Below are 19,818 nucleotides of genomic sequence, written 5' to 3'. Positions count from 1 at the left end.
CGGTTCCTGGCCACTTCCCTCTTTGGAGGTAGAGGGAAGACCCAGAAACCTGCTGGAGGGATTATTTATCCCATCTGGCCTGGGAATGCCTTGGGACACCCCAAAGAAGCTGGAGGACATCACTAAGGAGAGGGATTTCTGGTGTTCCCTCCTGGATATGCTGTCCCAAATCTCAAATAAGTGGACAGATGTTGACAATGACAGCTATCTGTGTATCAGAGATATTGAGGATTCTTTGCTGATTTCAAAAAGTTATTATCCATCTTTTCCACATGTTGCACATACTGATTAGAAATCAGCACTTTCCCCAGTGCTAAGGCATATCCTTTTACATTCATGCCATAAATTGGAGCATGATTCAGTAGAATGGTTATGTTGTGCCCTGAAGACCTCTAGCCTGTGATTATACATGTACTTCCATACATATGTTCAGTAGGAACATGCTGTTCTCTGTGATCTCTCGTTTTTGTATACCCTGACTCTTCTCCCCCCTGGAGCAAACGTAGACCAAAGGAAAACCACTTCACAAACATTTACGGTGCATTTTTAGTAAATATTTGTCGCTAAACTTCAGAAACAGCTCATAAATTAACCTGGTTCTATAAGTTTGAGTCTGAATCAATCTGTAATTTTGGGATTGCATTTGGGAATATGACACTTTTGAAAATGTGCTTCAGATGCTTGTTTATTTTGCCAAATCCTGCCTAATTAGATGTAAACTATATCCTAACTTTCAAAGCTCCTTCTCTTCCTGCCGTTATTTGTTTCTCTTCGGTTTTGCTGTCTTCTCACGCGCTGCTTTGTGTGTGATTGACTGAAAACTCCTCCTCTCATGGTGTTAAATCATGCGAGCTCTCCAGCATTTTCTTTACTTAAAGTGCCAACAGTGACATTTGTTTTGCTTTTATTAATGACCCATCCAGCTGTGCTGCAGCACAAACAGACTTAAAAGATTAAAGACACAATAATGTCAACCAGATTCGGTCAAATATACGACACATAAATTTTATAAAATACTTCAGATATTCCATTTTCATGAGAGAAAGGAATAGATTTTCTGACTTGTTTATGAAAAATCACCACATGAAAAATAAAGCAACTTTGTTTTTCTACAACGTATAATATGCACCAGATTTTTCTCCACTTAGAAAGTGTGCAAAGTCTCATTCATGTCCACAAACTTCACTATTTTTTTATTCCATTTTTGTGGTGGACCAACACAAAGTTGTAAGTAAATGTACAGATCTTCCTATCAAGTCACTTCCCTGCTCTTTCTGAAGAAAAGCTTCCCCACAGCTTCTCAGTAGGGATGATGTGCTTGAGGAGATGTGCTGTATTAGTTTTCAAACTCTGGGCATTTCCCATGTATATGTGAAAGCTTAACATTGGTCCCATCTAACCAGAGCACCTTTACTCTGTCCCCACATGGCTTGTGGTAAACTGAGAACAGGACTTCATTTACTTTTCTTCCATGAAGGTCAGATTTTTGGAGTGCATGATTGTCACGTAGACAGAGTTTCCCACCTGAGCGGTGGATCTCTGCAGCTCCTCTAGAGTTAGCATAGCTTGCCTAATCATTTCCCTGCTGTATTTATTACCTTACACACAGTTGGCCATATTTTTCTAACTAGGTGACTTCCAGTGGTGATTGGTTCTTATATAAAGCTCTGGGAAACATTAAGAGGCTTCACTGCATTGAACCTCCTGGTTATTCCACCAAACATTGATTTCTGAATTCTTCCTGAGTTAAAATATAAACATTGTTGTTTCTAAATGAATATGAACTTGTTTACTTTCCATTATTTGATGTCTGAAAGCACTGCATCTTTTCCGTTATTTTGACCATTTATCATTCTCTGATAATAAATATTAAATTATTGCTTAGACATGTTGTCAGTAGTTCATAGAATAAAATAGCAAAGTTCATTTTACTCAAACATAAACCTATAGACAGTAAAATCAGAGAAACTGATCATTTTAAGTTAAGTTAAAAATTTTTCCAGAGCTGTATTTAATTTGTTTTCATTGAAATAATGACAATGGGTACGGGTAGCAACAACATTTTGATGGAGTTCACCTACATAGTGATAAATTAGCACATAGTGGTGCAAAATTAAATAAATAAAAATAACTTTGTAAGCATAGATTGTAATATAATACATAATATTCTGGGGCATTACTTTAAAAGTGGCTCAATACATTTCCACAATCAGGAGAATACATTCAGCTATGTATATGTATGTTTGGTAAAAATGTTGAACATTAAATCAAATTCAACACATTTGTGGCTATAATGTTGAACAATTTGCCAATAACATAAGCGTTGGAATATATTTGCACAGTGTGTACAATATAAAGAATATTATTGAAAAGCCAAAAACACAAAAACACCATTCTTATTTTTTCAGGTTTAGATATTTTAACTAGTTAAATCAGGCAGAGGTTGTTTGTTTTTAACCAATAAAATGGTTTCTTGTTAAATGATATTAGTCTGAAACATCAACCAGTTCCCGAGACTTTGAGTAAAGCCTTTAAGGCTCAGCTGTCAATCTTCTCATCTCCACCCATTTGTCTCTCCTCCCCTTCGCTGCCTGTTCTGTGTTTCAAAAAGCCAGTTACTGTAAATCTCCCTGCATCTCTATCTTCACACAGAGTAAACAAGTTGGCTCACATCTGGTTCAGACCAAAGCCGAGAGGAGTTCCCAGCCCGCAAACACACACATCTACATGTACACACTCATAATGCAGTCTCAGAAGTGGCTTCTCTCCTGGGTGCACTTATCTGGGCTCCAAATTGCTGGAGCATGAAAGGGAAAAAAAAAAACACCCAAGCTAATTTGTATCGTGTAAAAAAAATTCTTTCTGTTGAGCCAACAGATATATTTCATTCATTTACTGTAAAATAAAAATGATGCGTATTCATGTATCTGACGATGTTCAGCTGGTAATCCTTTGAACTTGTCCCAGAGAGAGTCTTGGCTGCAGCTGCTGCCAGAATATTGTTTGTTTCTGACGGAAAGTGGACCATTCCTCCCGATCGGTGTGACCAGCACAACGGCCCATTATGATGATGGACTGTGTAACAAGACAGCAGCTGTGAAAGTTAGAAAGCTTTGCAAAACTATTCAAACCCCTTGAAATTTTTTTTATTTTTATTTTTATTACATTTTGTCACAGTCCACCCACAGATTTTGTTATAGTTCGTCAAGATTTTTGGATAAACAAACAGGAATCGGAGCATAATTCAGGAAAAAAGTGGCATATATTTGGATTCAGCCTCCCAGTCCAAAACGCTACAGATCTATGTTTCACTGCAGTCAGTGTGTCATGTTTATTTTTAGTTTGTACTAATCATCCCAGTGTTCATTATTATTATTACAGAGCTTCTTGTTAGCTCCCTGATTTTGTACTTTCTACCTAATCCTGATCTCAGTAATCATCTCCTCTGTCTCCTTTGTTTCAGTCACTCCTTACTTTTTCTTTAAACAATCTTTATTGAAGTTTGCCAAAGTATTGCAAAACAAACTCTAATTATAAAAAACACTGCAAAATCTGATAGCTAATAGCTGAAAGGAGCAAAAATAAGAGTACATTTAGCTAGGTGTCTTCTATTTAGCTTCACCTGTCTTCCCAAGAACTCAGACAAGCTTTCTTAATCCTTACAGAAGCAAAGCATCCCATACCATGCTACCACCACCACCGTGTCCCATCATGAGGATAGAATGAAATAAATAGTTTTCCACCACATAAAGAGTTTTCTAGCTCATTTAACCCGAACTCCTTCTTTCACATGTCTGCGTTTTTTCCCTACTTGTCTTGTGGCAAGTTGTCTGTTGTCATGGGGACAGATTCCCCAGTCACCTTGACAACAGGCCTGCCTGCTTCTTTGACTTATTCTCTCATTTCCCAACTTTCAAGTTTGGGTCCATAGCTGTATTTTGGTAGTTTTGCTGCTGTGACAAACTTTTCACATTGTTAGATGATGAATTGAACCAAATTCCACAAGACATTCAGTTTCATAATATAACACTACTTTAAACTTTTCCACAACTTTACTCTTGAGCTTCATGATGCTTTTTGTTTTGTTTTCTAACAAACCTCTGACACAACACAACACTTACTAATTTTATTTAGACGCATCATAGTAAAGGGAACTGAATGCCAATGCGCTCTGCACTTTTCAGATTTCTATTTGTAAAAAAAAAAAAAAAGATGGGATGAATTTTTATGTGCTCTTCACAATAATACACTATTATCTGTTGTTCCATCACATTATATCTCAATAAAATACATGTATCCAAATTGGGGTGGGCATTTATTGTATTGTTTATCATTTATTGTGATAAATTTCTTATTATGATAACAATTTTGATTTATTATTGTCACCATAGATTCCAATTAAACAGTCCTTTTTGTCAAAAGTTTGATAGTTTTACTATTTTCTCCACTGTTTGTTCAATGAAAGTATCAATAAATGCCAATAAATTTGAAATTACAGTTGTCATCTCTAGTTAAGGGATACAAATCACACTTCTTCACTTGACTGGTATCCTAAAGAAACACATTACAAACGGAAAGGCATATTTGTGTTTGTAGGACTACTGCACACAGTCATACAGTTACTAAAAAAACGTTACACGTGAATCGTTATAACGATAGTACCAAAAATATCGTGATAAAACATTTAAAATCCATATCGCCCATCCCTATGTCCAAGAGGTGTGAATACTTTTGCAAGGCGTTGCATGGTCACTCTGTGACAGTTTGAGAGTGAGTGTGTGGAAGTGGGAGAGAGTGCAGGGAGAGTTGTGTAATCTGTCCAAGTGTCACTAGTTTTATAATAAGGATCCGCAAAAAGTTGTAGATTGAACTGGATCAGCAGAGATAGAAAGAGAGAGAGCAAGAGAGAGAGAGAGAGAGAGAGAGAGAAAGAGAGAGAGAGAGAGAGAGAGAGAGAGGTGGGAGCTCAACCCTTCCCACTCGGTAGAAATCACGGGGAGTGACTGTGACAGAGGGAAGGGGACAGAAAGTCTGAGAGCAGAAGAAACTCTGACTGGAACTTCATCACATGTCCTCCAGGACCGAACCGGACCTTTAATCTGGACACCCCGTCGATAACCTGCGTCAGAAGAGAGACTGCTGGAGTATGCAGTTCGGTTCCCTGTTCAGGTAAAACTTGGACTTCTCCAGCTGCTGCTGCTGCTGCTGCTGCTGCTGCTGCTGCTCACTCCGACACATGTTTGCATCCTTTAAAGCTGGTCGTGGTGGAGATGTTTTCAAAACTTTTATATTCTGGCTTTTGGTTTTACGCACGACGCCTACATGTTGCGCACAGGGCGCAGAGTCGCATAGGTCTTTACCCACAGGCGCGTACTTTTTAGGCAGGAGCTCCCTGTTTCTCCTCAGGGCGGATTTTTTTTCCCCTGAGGTTTCCCCCTGATGTAAATCTTTCCCTGTCTCTCTCTCTTTGCTCGGGGTTTATTCTACAATGTGCCACTGTAGCGGCCGTGTGGGGAAACGTGGAGCCCGGTAGGGGGTCGTTACTTCGGCCTGAGCGGCTCTGTTGTGTGGCTGCAGGGCTCTGTGCCGGACCTCTGTGAGTTGTTTTTTTTTTTCGGGGGTAATTGTGTGGTGTGGGGAAGTTTCCAGAGACCGCGGCGGTGCACCACAGTGGGAAGAAAGGACCGATTACTTTGCCTACATGTGGCTTGCGGACTGCTGATTGCGGCCATGGTTCCGCTCTCCCTCGCTTGGTGAGGCTGCAGCGTCTATCTAAACCCAGTTGTTTGGGGTTCATTTTCTGACTACCGTCCAGTTCGTCTAGCTGCAGTGCACTTGTCTCGATGTTTTGGAGCTTGTTAAATCATTATAGGTTGCCTTCTAACTGAAACAAGTGCATGTATATGAAATTATCCTGCTTTTATAGCAAAATTAAAACCCTTAAAGCTGTTTTTGTCACTCATACCCCAAAATGTGAGCCCATAGGAAGTTGCAGTGCCTTGGAAAAGTATTCATAATTCTAGTAGAAATGTAGCAGCTCTACAAAGGCATCATTAGTAAAGCTATAGAGAAATCAGGGTTTGTTTATAAAACAATATCCCAAGCTTTGAACAGCTGATGTAATCACCATTTCTATTGAGACAAGGTGGTGGCAGTATCATGCTGTGTTGATGTGTTTCTTCAGCAGGTCAGGATAGCTAAGATACTGAAGGGGCTAAATACAGAAACATCCTGGAAGGAAAAGGTTTGTGAGAGGCTGAAAAAGACTTTAGACTGAGGCAACGTAAAGCTGCAATGGGAATGCTTAGAACCTTATTCAAGTATTAGAGTGGCCCAGTCAAAGCCCAGATCTAAATCTAATTGAGAGTGTGTGGCAAGACTTGCTCAAATATGATGTCTGTGTCTAATTATACAAAAATTAGAAGCATAGCACACAAGTGTAAACATACCCAGACATGGCCCTACACCTAAACTGACAGGCTGGGAAGGAGAGAATTAATCAGAGAAGTAGAGATCCGTAACTCCGTCCTGGAGGAGCTGGAGAGATCCACGGCTCAGGTGGGAAAGTCTGTTAGTAAAGCAAGGATCAGTCCCTCCAGAATGTTATGGGATCACAACTATAAATGCAAATTCCCTCACCATTCACAAATTTTGCACGGACTTCCAGTTTTCACTAGTCGTTGCAGCTTTTCTGAAAATTCGACTTAATCTGTATTTCTTTCTGTTCTGACTAATAACTGCAACCCAGTTAAATCTTGACCAGTTACCTTAATTTAGCTTTTTGTTTCACATTTTTGTTGTTTTGCAAAAAACATTTTGAGATATTCTGCACCATTTGTGTGTGCTTTTCTTCTGCACTTTGACGTCTCCTCAAAACAAGAGTTTATTTGTATTATGGGTGCTATTTCAAAAAGGTATTTAAAAGTGTTATTTGCACTTTAGATATTAACTGTTGAAATCCTCATTTTAGGAAGGTCGAGTGCAGCTATTAAAACTTTTTTGCAATATCATCTTATTGCAAAAAAAATCCCAAGCCACAACTTTTTGAAAAAGATGCTGCAAAATCTGTAATTTTAGGCTGCAACAATCACAAGTCAAATTGTGCAATTTGCCACAAGCCATGTGGCAAATCTGGAATAATCTGCTCTGGTCAGATGAGACCAGATAAGACTTTTTAACCTAAATGCAAACTGCTATGTTTCCATGGTGAAGCATGGTGATGGGCGCATCATGGTGCGGAGTGTGCTTCCCTTCTGCAGGGACAAGAAGGCTTGTTTGAGTTTCTTCCCATTCACTGATATGATCTACTTCATGTTGATCTATCACAAGGGATGAGAACACTTTCGAAAGTATTCCAGAAAGAGTAAAAACCTTGCTGCTCAAAATGAATTTTACAGACTGATTGCACCACTGAGCTATGAGTGTGGTTGCTGAGGAGGAGCGCATGCGTGTGTGTGTGTGTGTGTGTTAAACCACATCCTCAGGGTGTGTGCAGTCCCTGGGAGAGGCATTCCAAAGAAAAACTTGCTTGCTGTTTAAACTCCGTTTGTTTGTTAACGCCTCCTTGGATTTCCCAGATTGATGTCGGGATGAAGAAACTCTTGTCCACCGCTCTACCAGCCCACTCTCCTCCTGTAGAGGGAAAGAAAGTGGCATGATTGGTTTCCACAGTAAACACAGGTCACTGGAACATGCAATAGGGGGTTCTCCGTACATAAACGTTCTCCCAACGAACGCTGAGAGGGAATAAAGAAAGCTTCTGTGAGCTTCACCGCGATTTCACGTTTATGTCATGGAACAACTCTGGGCCTCATGAAGGTCCTTATTCAGCCTGCTGTTGTTTTAAATCCTGTGCATGTCTGCCTCATCTCTCGCCCTCTCTTTCCCCCCCAGGCTCTGCTTGCTGTGGGGCTTTGTGGTGGTCACGACCTCATTGACCATCAGTTCTGCCAAGAGGAAGGTGAGTCATTAGATCATCCAGTTGGGTCAGCAAAAAAAAAAAAACTAACCCAAAAAAAACTTTGTCACAACAGAGGGGTGAAAAGGGGACAAGAGTCAAAGGACAGATTTGGATTTTTCCTGTGGGCTTAAAGTATTATTCCAAAAACACTGAGAAAACAAGAGTATAATATTCAAAAATGCAATTAAAAATGCTTTATTTGCCGCAATCTGCACCCTTTAAATGCATGTCTTTAAAGGTTGCAGTGACTTTAGGATCATATTGTGATATGTAGAAAGAGTTTCAGGGTAAAATGAACATTTATAGTAATTTGAGCTGTTAGGGAAGTTATAGAAACTGTAAAGATAACTGGATTTGGGGAGCATGCAAACTCCAGCCCGCCTTGTTTTGAGTCGGAGTGACCACCCTGTTCATTCATCAGTTCACTCTGAGTAAATGACTTCCTTCTACACAAAAAAAAAAACCCATGCATCTTTATAATAATAATAATTTGAAAATCTAAGTAGCACTTTCAGTGCTTCACAAAAATAATTTTTACCCCTTCAATGTTTCTGTTACATTAAATCCACAATCCAAAACGTTTTTTATTGGAATTGTTTTATGTGCAAGATCAGCAGAAAGCAGTGCACAATTAAGAGTGAAAAGAAACGGGCACATTGTGTCTTTTTGTCTGCAATTAAAAGTGTTGTGTTGATTTGAAAATTAAGTCAGTATGACTTTATCAGAGCCTGAAACCTTTACTCTTTCTTCTTTGGAAAACATCTCAAGCTGAACTGACTGGATAGAGAGCACCACTGACTTTCAAGCCTTGCCAAGTTAGAGTTGGGTCTGTACTGACTGGGCCATAAATATGTTTTGGTCTAAATCAAAGCGTATCTCTGTCTGTATGTCCGAGGGTGCTGTCCCGCTGGAAGGAGAAACAAAAGTTTCAGTTTTGGTTTTATTTGAACAGAGCGCCTTCTACCATAAATTTATTGCAAACAAGACTGCTCCACATGGATTTGGTGATTTGTAAACAGTGCTCTAGACTCTTGAGTCTCTGAGTCGTGCTGCTTTTCATGTATGTGTATCAAAATAAAAGTCAATATCACACTTTTTAGATCTTTATTTGTAAAGAAAATGTAAAAACCAAATCTCATTTTTTGTCTACTTCATAATCATACAACATTGTTTAATATAACAGATAGCGTGGAAGTTCAAAAGGTTTTAGCGTTCAAAAGTTCAAAGATATATACGTTCAAAAGGTTTGTAACGTATATATTTTAGTTGTTTTATTTATGTTTTCTTTGTGACAAGCTGAGTAAATGAAAATATGAATTCAAAGGCTGACTGCTTCCTAGAGATTTGAACTGATGGTGCATAAATAAACTGAACTGAAACAAATTAAACTTGAATTAAATTTCCACCTTATATTAAAGCAGCATTTGTACACCTCGGATGGACAGAGGAACTTTTTTGGCTTACTTATTATGACATTTAAGGTCACTTTAAAGGTTTTTCACAAATATCTGCACAGATTTTCAGTTTCAACTTTGCTTAGTCTCCATCCGCCAGATCGCTGCACACCTGCAGCCCAATCTGTAAAGTTTAAATTACATTTTCACAACTGAGAAGAAGAAAGTCGGCAGGTTTTTAATGCACCAGAGTCCATCAGGTCTGCTTGTACGGTGCGGCAGGAGTTTAACCAGTAGCTCCAGAGGTCAGCGGCGGCTGCTGAAGGGGTCACTGCTTGCAGCTCATTAATACTTCCAGTTATGTGGCAGCTGTGTGTTTGATGGCACTCATTAACGACAGAGCAGCACACACATCCAACCCTAGCAAGCAAACCTTTCTCCTTGCTTTTCTCCCAGCCTCCCACCGTTTCCACCCCAGACGGCGACAGAAACTCTTATTAATGCGGTGGGAAATATTTGGTGCTTACTCCTGTCCCCACTCACCCGTCCGCAAACACTTAAGCACAGCACATTTACCTGCATGTGCTGTGCTTTTTAAGCACATTTAAGCACTTGTAAATAAAAGGCGGAGGGAAGCGGGGCACAGATTGGTGCCTGCTCAATGGCAACTTTTGTTCAGCTCGCATGTTTGCCTCGCTGCCAACCAGGCCAGCAGTTCAGTTATGAAATGAGAGGAAAAACATTTATCTACAACCACAGAGGAGAACATCAAAGCTACCAGCTGGCTCGCACATACAGGCACTCACACTTACATGTACACAAACACAGCGCCGGGTCAGCCGTGGTCTTGTTGGTCCTGCTGTGGGTGACTTTAGTGAACACAAACTGCTGTGGATTTATCTGACGGCTCTTAAACTGCTGCTGGCAGGTGGCTAAGACGCTTTTAAGCCCAAGTGACGAAGAGTTCAGGATTTACAGTTTGGACTCAGAGGAAGGAAAATCTTGGGACTGTGGGTCATCAGTAAACTGTGAAGAGGATTTTTGCATCTGCTTTTCAGGGATTGGGGATTATTTCCTCTTAAATAGTACTAAAAACATTTTAGTTTTTAGTACTATTTAAAGTTGAATTTAAGGCCGCCATCTGCTGAGATATAAGGCACTTTGAAAATGAGGATTTTTTTAATTTAATGCTGAACTTTACCGATGCTCTGTTTTATAAGCCTTTTAAAAAAGCAGCTGGTTTTAAATTGTTTCCTTAGTCGTGTTGTTGTTGTTGAATATTACATGTGGAAAACCTCAAATTAAATTTGATCATTGTGCACAATGAACAAGGGTTGATGAAACAATGGAAAACCAACAAAAAGCAAAATAAAACAATTAAAAACATTGCTACAGAAACAAAAAGGTGGTTAAATTAATGAATGAGTAAAGGGTTAGAGCAACAAAAAAATGTTTCACGTGTCATAATGTGCAATATTTGAATACAAATTCATACCATGTTTTTCAGATTTTTGATAAACAATAAAAAAAATAAATGCATTGTTTTACCTTTCGCTGTTATTTGACATTTCATGATGGCTTATTGCTTAAAAGCCGCTATTCATTGCGCATGCACTTGCCTAATAAGTTGGCGCGGATCACGTCTGGTTCAGACTTGTGGGAACTATTAAATATTTCTGCACAGCATTGCTTTCTGAATTCATCATAAAGTCACGAGATTCAGTAGATGTGCTACATGATTGGAAGGTTGAGCAGATTTAACTGTTTCTAAGTTGCAAGACATTCTTCAAAATTTGTTGTTTCGTTGTGTTTTCGTCTCTCAGGAGGCAGGCCGAAGGTCCAGACAGGTTTTTGAGGCGGAGCCTGTTGACGGCGTGTGGTCTGTGTGGGGCGAGTGGTCAGAATGCTCTCAAACCTGTGGAGTGGGTGTGTCTCACAGGACCAGGAAGTGCTTACCCCCTCCTCCACGTCCGCAGACCGCTCCTCTCTCCTTCGCTCCACCAAACTGGGCGGGTTATTATCCCGGGAGTGCCAGAGGACCTGCTATATCACCTGGAAATCCTTACTATCCCTCTCATTACCCCGGGCAACACCCATCTTATCACTCCTCATCAGTCTCCAGGAGTCATAACCCTGGATTGCCACTATATAGAAACACAGGAGGAGAAGGGCCTCCTGTTCAAAGCAATCAGTCGCCGCCCTTTTATCGTCCTGAAGTGTCCCCCTCCGGTCAAGAGCCTGCTTACCGACCCCCCTATCACATGAACTCACAGCGGTACAACCAGCAGCCCGCACGCGCCTTCAGGAGGCCGACCAATCCAGGAGCAGCGAGGGCTGCGGGAGGCGGGAACAGGCGCTCCATCCCCACCAGTCGGGAAGGTTTGCCTACGAGGAGGTGAGTGAGACCGGAGATTTGAAATAATCCAACATTCCTGTAAGCTGTGATTTTCTTTTGTTTTTCCTTTTTTCTTTTCCACTTGTGACCTAACTCACCATTACTGATTAGTGTGATGCCTGTAAGCAGAAATAAGGTCAAAGGGTGAAAAAAACGCCCTGAAGCAAATGAACTCTGGAACCTTTGACGGTTTTGCCGAATGAGATTTCAGCAGCTGAAAGACCCTTTAATGCTTGTTTTCTGTGACAAGCACAAGAAAAACGAGGCTTTGTTTCTTAAGTCTCATGTCAGGACTTTTTAAGATCAGGTGTTTAGTAACAAAATTAAAGTAGAGCTTAGAGCAATTTTAATTCAAAACAGATCAACCAGTTGATGTTAAAAATCATGCTTTTGGACTGTAAAAGCCAGAGTACCCAAACATGCAGACTTTATTCAGGAATATCCTGATTCAAACCCACAACCTTCTTGCTGCAAAGCATCCGTGATCACCACTGTTCCACCGTGCAGCCCTGCATTTCTGTCATTGATTTAAAACTATAAAGCAGCTCCAGCCTCTAGAAAATCAGCAATTCCCTGTTGATGAGCAGAAAATCATTTTGAAAGACAGTTTGGGGTGTTACTTGGTAACTTGGATTTTTTTTGGTAGCTTTAAGTTAAAATCGATGCTGAATAAATATCAAGGACTGGATTTTTTATTTTGTTTCCGATTAGACTTTTTTAGTAATCTTTAAAAGTGGCTTTGATCAAAATTACTTGAGATTTTCTAAAGGTTTTCTGATGTTCGGGCTGCATTTTTAACTCTTTTCCAGTCCAGCAGCTGTTGATTTTTTTCTGTTTGTTTAACCTCTTAACTTTGACCTATGAATACTTTAGGCATAAAAGAGTTTTTTTAATCACTTTCTCTTCACTTTCCTAGTTTATTATTAACAAATACTGCAGCTTATGTTGTGATTAGTCAGTTATAGGAAATGATAGAGAATACATGTTAATATAATCATAAGGTTTACTTAAGTTATCAAAATTAAACATCCTTACACAAAGGATTATGCAAGTGTGTGTTTCTGTTCATTAAATTTTTAAGATTTCTGTATTCATAGATATTATAAAGTTGAGTGGAAGAAAAAAGTGTAGTTGTAGTTTTCATTCACTGTAAGCCAGAATTATTAAAAGTAATTGAAAAATATGTTTGAAATATACTAGTGTGTCCCTTTTTTCAAAAAACTAAATTACTGAAAAAACTATTTGTTGAAATCAGTGGTGGTTAAAAATTTAGTCTGTAAATTAGCGATCTCTATATGTATTTTTGTTCTATCATAAAATACTCTGAAATAGACATTTTCTGTGCTAACCCTGAAACTTGCAGTACTAATTGTTCCACTGGTTTAGTGGAAATCTTGTTTTCTTCAGCACCCTGAGATTCATGGAAAAAGACTCACAAAAAGGAAGTGAGTTGTGCGTAGCTGGCTGTAGCAACAGTGGTTTGTTTGGGATAAACAGTAGCCGCCGCATTGTTCCCAGACAAAGAGAAGATTTGTATCTCATCACAAAATACAAGATCGAAGTGATCTGTGGGATTGATTTCCCAGGGTGCAGCATGTTGCTGGGGATGCACTGAGGTTTTGATTGTTTTCGGCAGTGGAGTTGTGCCCATGTCTGCCTCTGGTATCTGCACTGTGATTACATCATTATATCTGTTTTTTATCATTTACACAGGCTTCATCCCTCTGCCCTCTCACTACATCCCACTGGTTGCATGTTTTTTATATTCAGCTCATCCCGTCTAGCTGTTTTCTCTCTGACTTTGACTTCATAATTTCTTCCTGAATTACCCCCTGGTGAGTTTTTTTCCCCCTTTTAAATTTGTTTTGCAGGGCTTCCAGCGTCCGTCCGGGTCAGTTTGGGTACGGAAAGGTTCCCTTCTCCCTGCCTCTGCATCGAACCAACCGCCAAGCTCGGCACACTGCTAACGGCACCGACGAAGCCCCCGGGCTGACCGTCACTAACGATGACACCCAGACAGAGGAGGAGGCAGGGAGGGAGGTAGACAGAGAGGCAGAGACAGAAGAGGAGGAGAATGGAGAGCAGAAGATCAGCGAAGCTCCTGAGGAGGAACCCGTTCCAACAGGAAGACCACGCCAACACGCAGGCCGGACGTCCCATTCTGAGCACAGGAGGAACAGAGTCCCACCCCAACGCTCCTTCTCGAGCTCCTCACCGATCCTTCTTGACCGCCAGCGTTTTGACTGGAACTCCGTCACCGCTCCTCCTCCTCCTCAGTCTCACCCTCGCTCTCCGGGCAGCTCTTCTCTTTTCACCTCTCCTCTCCACCGGCCCAGCCTGGCTCACACAGAGAGGGAACCCCACCCGGGCTTCGGGCCCCAAGCCCCACCCGCCGGCAGCATCTTCCCCTTACAGCACCCGCACAGGTCTTCCCACCTGGGAGCGGAGGCCAACAGGCACGGAGGAGGCGTTGCTCCTCGGCTGCTCAGGTGCTCGGGACCGGAGAAGGATTACCGCAGGTGCTTCTCACAGGTAGGTCTGCCTGATTCCTTACAGCTTGAAAGCTTCAGAAAGGAAATGCTCCTGTGATTTTCTATTCACAGTATCTTTTTTCTTTTATTGAATAAATGTTCTCAAGCTAAATTATTGGCTTTTTCAAACATTTTTTTATTTTTTTGTTTTTCCCCTCCAGGGGGTCTTTTGTGGGCTCTAGTGTCCCTTATTTGAAAGTAGGCTGACAGAAAAGGGGGAAGAGATGGGGTAAATGTCGACGGGTCTGGGAATCTAACCCGCAACAGCCGCGTCAAGGACTCAAGGCCTCTAAACATGGGTCACATTAACCACAACGCCACCACAGCACGCCCGGCCTTTTCAAACATTTTAATAGCTATGTTGCAATAAAAAAAGATTAATTTATTTTCTCCCCACCAGGGGTCTTTTTGTGGGCTCTAGTAACCCTAACCCAAAGTAGGGTGACAGGAAAGGGGGAGAGACAGGGGGGGAAGACTTGCGGCAAACATTGGCCGGGTCCGGGAATCGAACCCGCGACCGCCGCATCGAGGACTGAAAGCCTCCAAATGTGGGTCGCGCTATCCCCTACGCCACCACAACACGCCCAAAAAAGATAATTTTTAAAAACATTTTTTACAAATCTTCACTCAGCTGCAGTTTTTGATTTGAGCTTTGCAGGCGGTTGCCCAGGGCGGCATAGGCATCAGAAATGGGGCACAAAAGAACCAGATAACAGAATATAACTTACCTTCAAATTCAGTTTATCTATATAGTAGATATAGATAAGACAAATGTTGTCTCAAGGAACTATGCAAAGAATTGCTACTGATTCTTGTTATCAAATTGTAAAGTATGCTCAATTAATTATTCAAAGTAAATTAAAACATTTCTATTTGAGGAAACCCAGCAAACTGCAACAAATCATTGAATTACAGTCAATGCCAGTGCAAGTCGGCATGTAGCGACATACTGAGCATGCATGCAGCGAAAGTGGAGAGAAAAAACTCCCCTTTAACAGGAAGAACCCTCCAGCAGAACCAGAGTGAGCTGACACGACTGACGGGGGTTTGAGAAGACGTCTCTTCCAGCTGGGAAAAAGGGCGATTAAGTTATTTACTTTGTGTTGAACTGCACTGCATATCAGCCTAAATCTCTGATAATTTCTTGTATTTTAATTGGTTGGGGACAGAAGGAAAGGTTTGCCCAGGGTGTCATTCATGTGAGAAACACCACTGTGCCAAGAAATGTGAGAACACAAGACAGAAACCTCAATCTGGATTCTGAGTCCAGAACAGTGAGTCACTGATAAGGATCCAATTTCTCTGTTGTGCACGGAACTGAACTTTATTAACCAAGGAGTACCATGCCTGGAGGATTTTCACAGATTTTCATACAATTTATTGTCTTTGTTGCCATTTCTTAATCGTACTTTGTATATTGTTTGTACAAAGGGCAGCGTTGTTCACAATGTAGGAGATAAATATGTTTAATGTCTGGTTATCTTTGTGTCATTTCATATTTCTGCTAGAAACAGTTTTATTATTCCAGGGCAGCTGCCTCATGTTAGAAAAGACCACCAAGATGGAGTATAATATGGAATATGTTGAGACTTTTATTGTCCAGAGAGTGAAAAAATGTGTCTTCGGTTCACACTAAACAACCCATCTAGGACCTAAGCCAGGACTTTTCTTAGGGAAGAGAAGAAATACATCCTTTCTATTTGACTTCTTTTTTAGTGCCCCCAAAAAGCTGTGGCACAGGTTCAGTACTGATTGTTTACAGATGGAACCAGTAGGATTTCAAAGAAAATCAACCCATAGAGGAAAAACGAAACAGTAAAGAACAGTCATTTCTCAAACATCCCAACAAGAACCTTTTACATGCAATACAGAATAACTGAGTGGATTTATTTTAGGACTGCTGGTTCTCTTAGCTGTATTTCAGAGGCACTTTCTTTGTTTACTGCATTGATTTGAAAGCTGGCTGCTGGTTTTCGGCTGATTACTCTGTATAACAGAGAGCAAATCAACTTTCCAACGTTTTTCACTCCTTCTATTTCATAAAATGCAGTAAGTTGTTTATCCACATTTTCTGGATCTCCATCCAAATGTGATTTTTGTTTTTCTTTTAACAATCTCCCACCTCGTCAAAATTGGAAGCAGATTTCTGTCTTTTGGTCTTTTAACTAATTTCCAAATTGATGTTGGAACCATCTGTTTCCAGCTGATTAGATGGGAATATATGAGGTGTTATAGTCTAATAATGCATCCTGCAAAAACAGACCAAACTCGTGCTACAGCTCCTGTTTTTATCCTACATGTGTTAATGAAGTGTAAGTCCATCTATCCATCCGTCCGTCTGTCCGTACCAGATGTAGTTTGTGTTGAGTACTACCAGTTCCTTTCATCAGTGTTTCAAAGCTTTTTAAAGCAAACTGTTCCCTTTAAAGTTTCATGAGTTGTCCTCCATTAAAGACACAAATGCAGATAGTGAGACTAAAGATGTTTTAATTGACCAAACTTTCATTTCCAGCTGGTGCCGTTCTCTTTCCAAAGTGGCTGAAAAAACTGTTCACCTCCTTGCCTGTGGTGGCGCTGCAGCAACAACCACTGAGGAAAACAACACATAAACCCCCAGAAAATGTAAAACAAAAACGTAGTTCCGTCAGATTTTAGCGGTTCTAGGATTTCTGGTAAAAGACAACAAGAAATTTCTCCCATTAGTGCTAGACTTGCATGTTTGTTTTGGCTTTATTTGTCCAGAATGATTTGCGGTATAGTTTGCTTTCTGCTTTCAGAGCGATCTCTGGTCTGCCTGTATTCACATATGCATTCAAACCGCAGCAGAGTTCACTTAAACCGAACCAAGACTGAGGTTTGTGGGTGGACACAGTTCACATTTCTGGTCCACATCAGATTTATTCACATCTCCACAATCGGACCAAATTTTCTGCACAAACGAATGATTAAAGTAGGGCTGAAGTGATTAATCAGATTAATTGTGATGAATCGATTATTGAAATAATCATGAACTTATTTATTATTTGATTAACTGTTGACTAGCATATACAGACTCAAAAAAGGCATATTTTCTGACACATTCAGAGCAGTAATCAAGCCACAACTGTTTAACATATATATACATTTTACATTTAAGATAATAGCACGATTGTCTCTAAATATGTTTTGCCCAAAACTCCTCAAGAGGAGCATAAAGGATCTTTCAGCTGCTGAAATCTCATTTTGCAAAACTGTCAAAGGTTCCAGAGTTCATTTGATTCAGGGCGTTTTTTTTCACCCTGTGACCTTATTATTGCATACAGTTCAAATTCATTAAAAGAATGCTTTATTATTCCATTTTACGCAATAAAATGTGTACTTTCCTATTTTAAAAAATTATTGAATTATTTGTTTATTTGCATATTTACTGTATTTCTAAGAGGTTAAATGGAAATCTGCAGAATTGGCCAAATTTTTTTATCCATTTATTTGATTATTAAAATAATAATTAGTTACAACCCCAGATTAAAGTGTACTTACCAGGGCTGGTTTGGGATTTTTGAAGGTTGCCACTCTAAATAAATTGCGACTCTGTCTAATAAAGACTAATCTTCTGCATGATGGATGAGCAGGTATCCCACCAGAAAGAGACACAGGATCCATATCAGAGGGACAAAAATACCCAGAGCGACATGTGAGTGGGTTGTTTTTTCCACTGGCTGCAGATCTGCTTTAAGTGAGAGCGCAAGGAGAGAAGATAACATTGGTTTTTAAACCCATCGACACACTTTCACAATTTCTCTCTCACGCACCATATCTGCAGCTTTCTCTCATCAAGTGGAAGGAGATACTTGTAATGGGAGCCAGCTTGGCACTTCAGAGCTCTTAGCTTTTCCCTGCGAAGATAATTTGGCATCTGCTCTTGTCGTCATTTAACCCTCCTCTTGTTCTTTCGGTCTTTCTGTCTGCGTCCTGCCCTGGTCGTCTTGCCCCCACTTTAAGGCAGTTTAGTGTTTTGGCAGAGTGTGTCCCCCTTGTGTGTGCCAGCAGGGCTAATAGCGGTCCTGTGACTGCCGATCCTGACTCATTGGGTTACATATTTACCCTACATTAGCCTCTGCGTTAGCTCTATCTACCCCTGCAGCACAGCTCTTGAGTTTTTATCTCTGATTGCAGGACTTCGCCCGGGCTTGTATGTGTTCAATGTCTGTGTGTATGTGAGTAATTTAGGGGGTGAGCTAGACCGAAAGTGACACATCCCTTTATCTGTTAGGTGTGTTTGTCATAACATGGCGCGCCTGAGGCCCATCACAAGTATGATTGTGTGTTGGTGTGTTTTTTGTGCTGTTGCGTTGGGGAACTAAGAGAGGAACAGAGGAAATGAGAAGGGCAAAAGGTGAACATGTGTGTGTTTGAATGAGTCTGAGCGCAGGGTGGTAGAGGAAGTGGCGCAGTTAGGCTGCAGTGAATGAGAGCTCTGTTTTTAGAAAAGCTGCCCTGGATCTGTTGCAGAATGGATGAAGGGATGAAGAAATGGAGCTGGGGGCTGGTCGGTATGAGTCCTTGGGAGTGTGCGCCTGGGCGAAGAAAAAGTATTTGGTGGGGATTTCATAAGTTACATTAAGGATGGTTGGCGGTGAAATCAGACAGAGTGGGATGACGAGTTTGTTTTGATGAAAAGACGTGTGTGAAGAGCGTAATAAGAGAAGAAGTTATCCTGTCAGAGGAAGAAAAAGGTGGAATTTGAGAAGATTTTCTGGCATATTTACAAGTGGAGACAGCAGCTTGAAGCCTTTCCTTTCTAAAGTCTTTCACACTGTGTGTTGGTGACTATACGAGCTCCTCCTCTTCCTCCCCAGAGTAAATATTTACTCTGAGTCAGTAACAGTAAATGCCTCTGCATAATCGAGCAAACGTTGCGTTCAGGATGACCTAATAAGACGGATACCATCAGGGGAAAATGTGTAACTTTAACCTGCACTAGAAAGACATTCCTGAAGGTTTACCGGACTCAATTCTTCATCTTCACCTCATTTTAAGAATGACCAGAAACTGGAGTGTGTTAGCAGATTTCAAGCAGAAAAATAAATGGTGCCTTATCAGGACGATTCACCTTCTCCTGGTCTTGTCTCTGTTTTGCCTTTCGATAGTTTTTTCCTTTAGAAAAGTCATTTTACATACCCAGCTTTAGTAGTTACTGTTATACTCTTTGTTCTCATAGCTGGATTACTTCCTGTTTAAGGATTTAAGGGCTCTGGGATTCATGCTATATTTCCTGACCTATTAGCTAAACCAGCACCAGACGCCTCTCGTCTTCACTGAGGACTATGAGAAACTGAAAATGGCAGATTTATCGACTCAAAGTGAATGTCAAAGCAAATGGAAATGACACAACATTACCAGTGATTCACAGTAAGAGAACTGACAGAGAGCCAAGAAACAAAACTGAAGTTATTGTTTTTGGACCAAACGAGTCGGCACACATCTTTAGCTTCCACATCTAGAAATGAGTGACCTGGCTGGGTGCAGTGATGGACTCAGACTCGAACCTCCAGACAC

The 19,818-nt window shown here is 40.6% G+C and overlaps 1 protein-coding gene and 1 long non-coding RNA gene across 3 annotated transcripts in view; one reads left to right on the top strand and one right to left on the bottom strand.

Annotated features, from left to right (window-relative positions):
* The first annotated feature begins 4,986 nt into the window (after nt 1-4,986).
* Nucleotides 4,987-19,818, top strand: part of adamtsl4 (ADAMTS-like 4) — a 45,497-nt gene continuing 30,665 nt past the window's right edge. Inside the window, exons 1-4 of one of the 2 annotated variants that reach the window (XM_044116008.1) lie at nt 4,987-5,169; nt 7,894-7,960; nt 11,178-11,749; nt 13,621-14,281. In XM_044116008.1, the coding sequence (XP_043971943.1) occupies nt 5,147-5,169; nt 7,894-7,960; nt 11,178-11,749; nt 13,621-14,281 (1,323 nt within the window). In that variant the 5' untranslated portion in view covers nt 4,987-5,146. Of the gene's footprint in view, nt 5,170-5,387; nt 5,597-7,893; nt 7,961-11,177; nt 11,750-13,620; nt 14,282-19,818 lie in introns of those variants that run through there. The other variant, XM_044116009.1, reaches the window with a different exon arrangement.
* LOC122830577 lies at nt 16,765-19,167 on the bottom strand. Its single transcript, XR_006370557.1, has 3 exons — nt 18,072-19,167; nt 17,800-17,986; nt 16,765-16,869 (listed from the first exon to the last, which is right to left on the bottom strand). It is a non-coding gene; the product is annotated as an uncharacterized LOC122830577 (long non-coding RNA).

Source organism: Gambusia affinis, linkage group LG05 (assembly GCF_019740435.1).
Source record: "Gambusia affinis linkage group LG05, SWU_Gaff_1.0, whole genome shotgun sequence".
In the NCBI taxonomy this organism is placed as follows: Eukaryota; Metazoa; Chordata; class Actinopteri; order Cyprinodontiformes; family Poeciliidae; genus Gambusia; species Gambusia affinis.
This window is presented reverse-complemented; position numbering and strand designations above follow the sequence as displayed.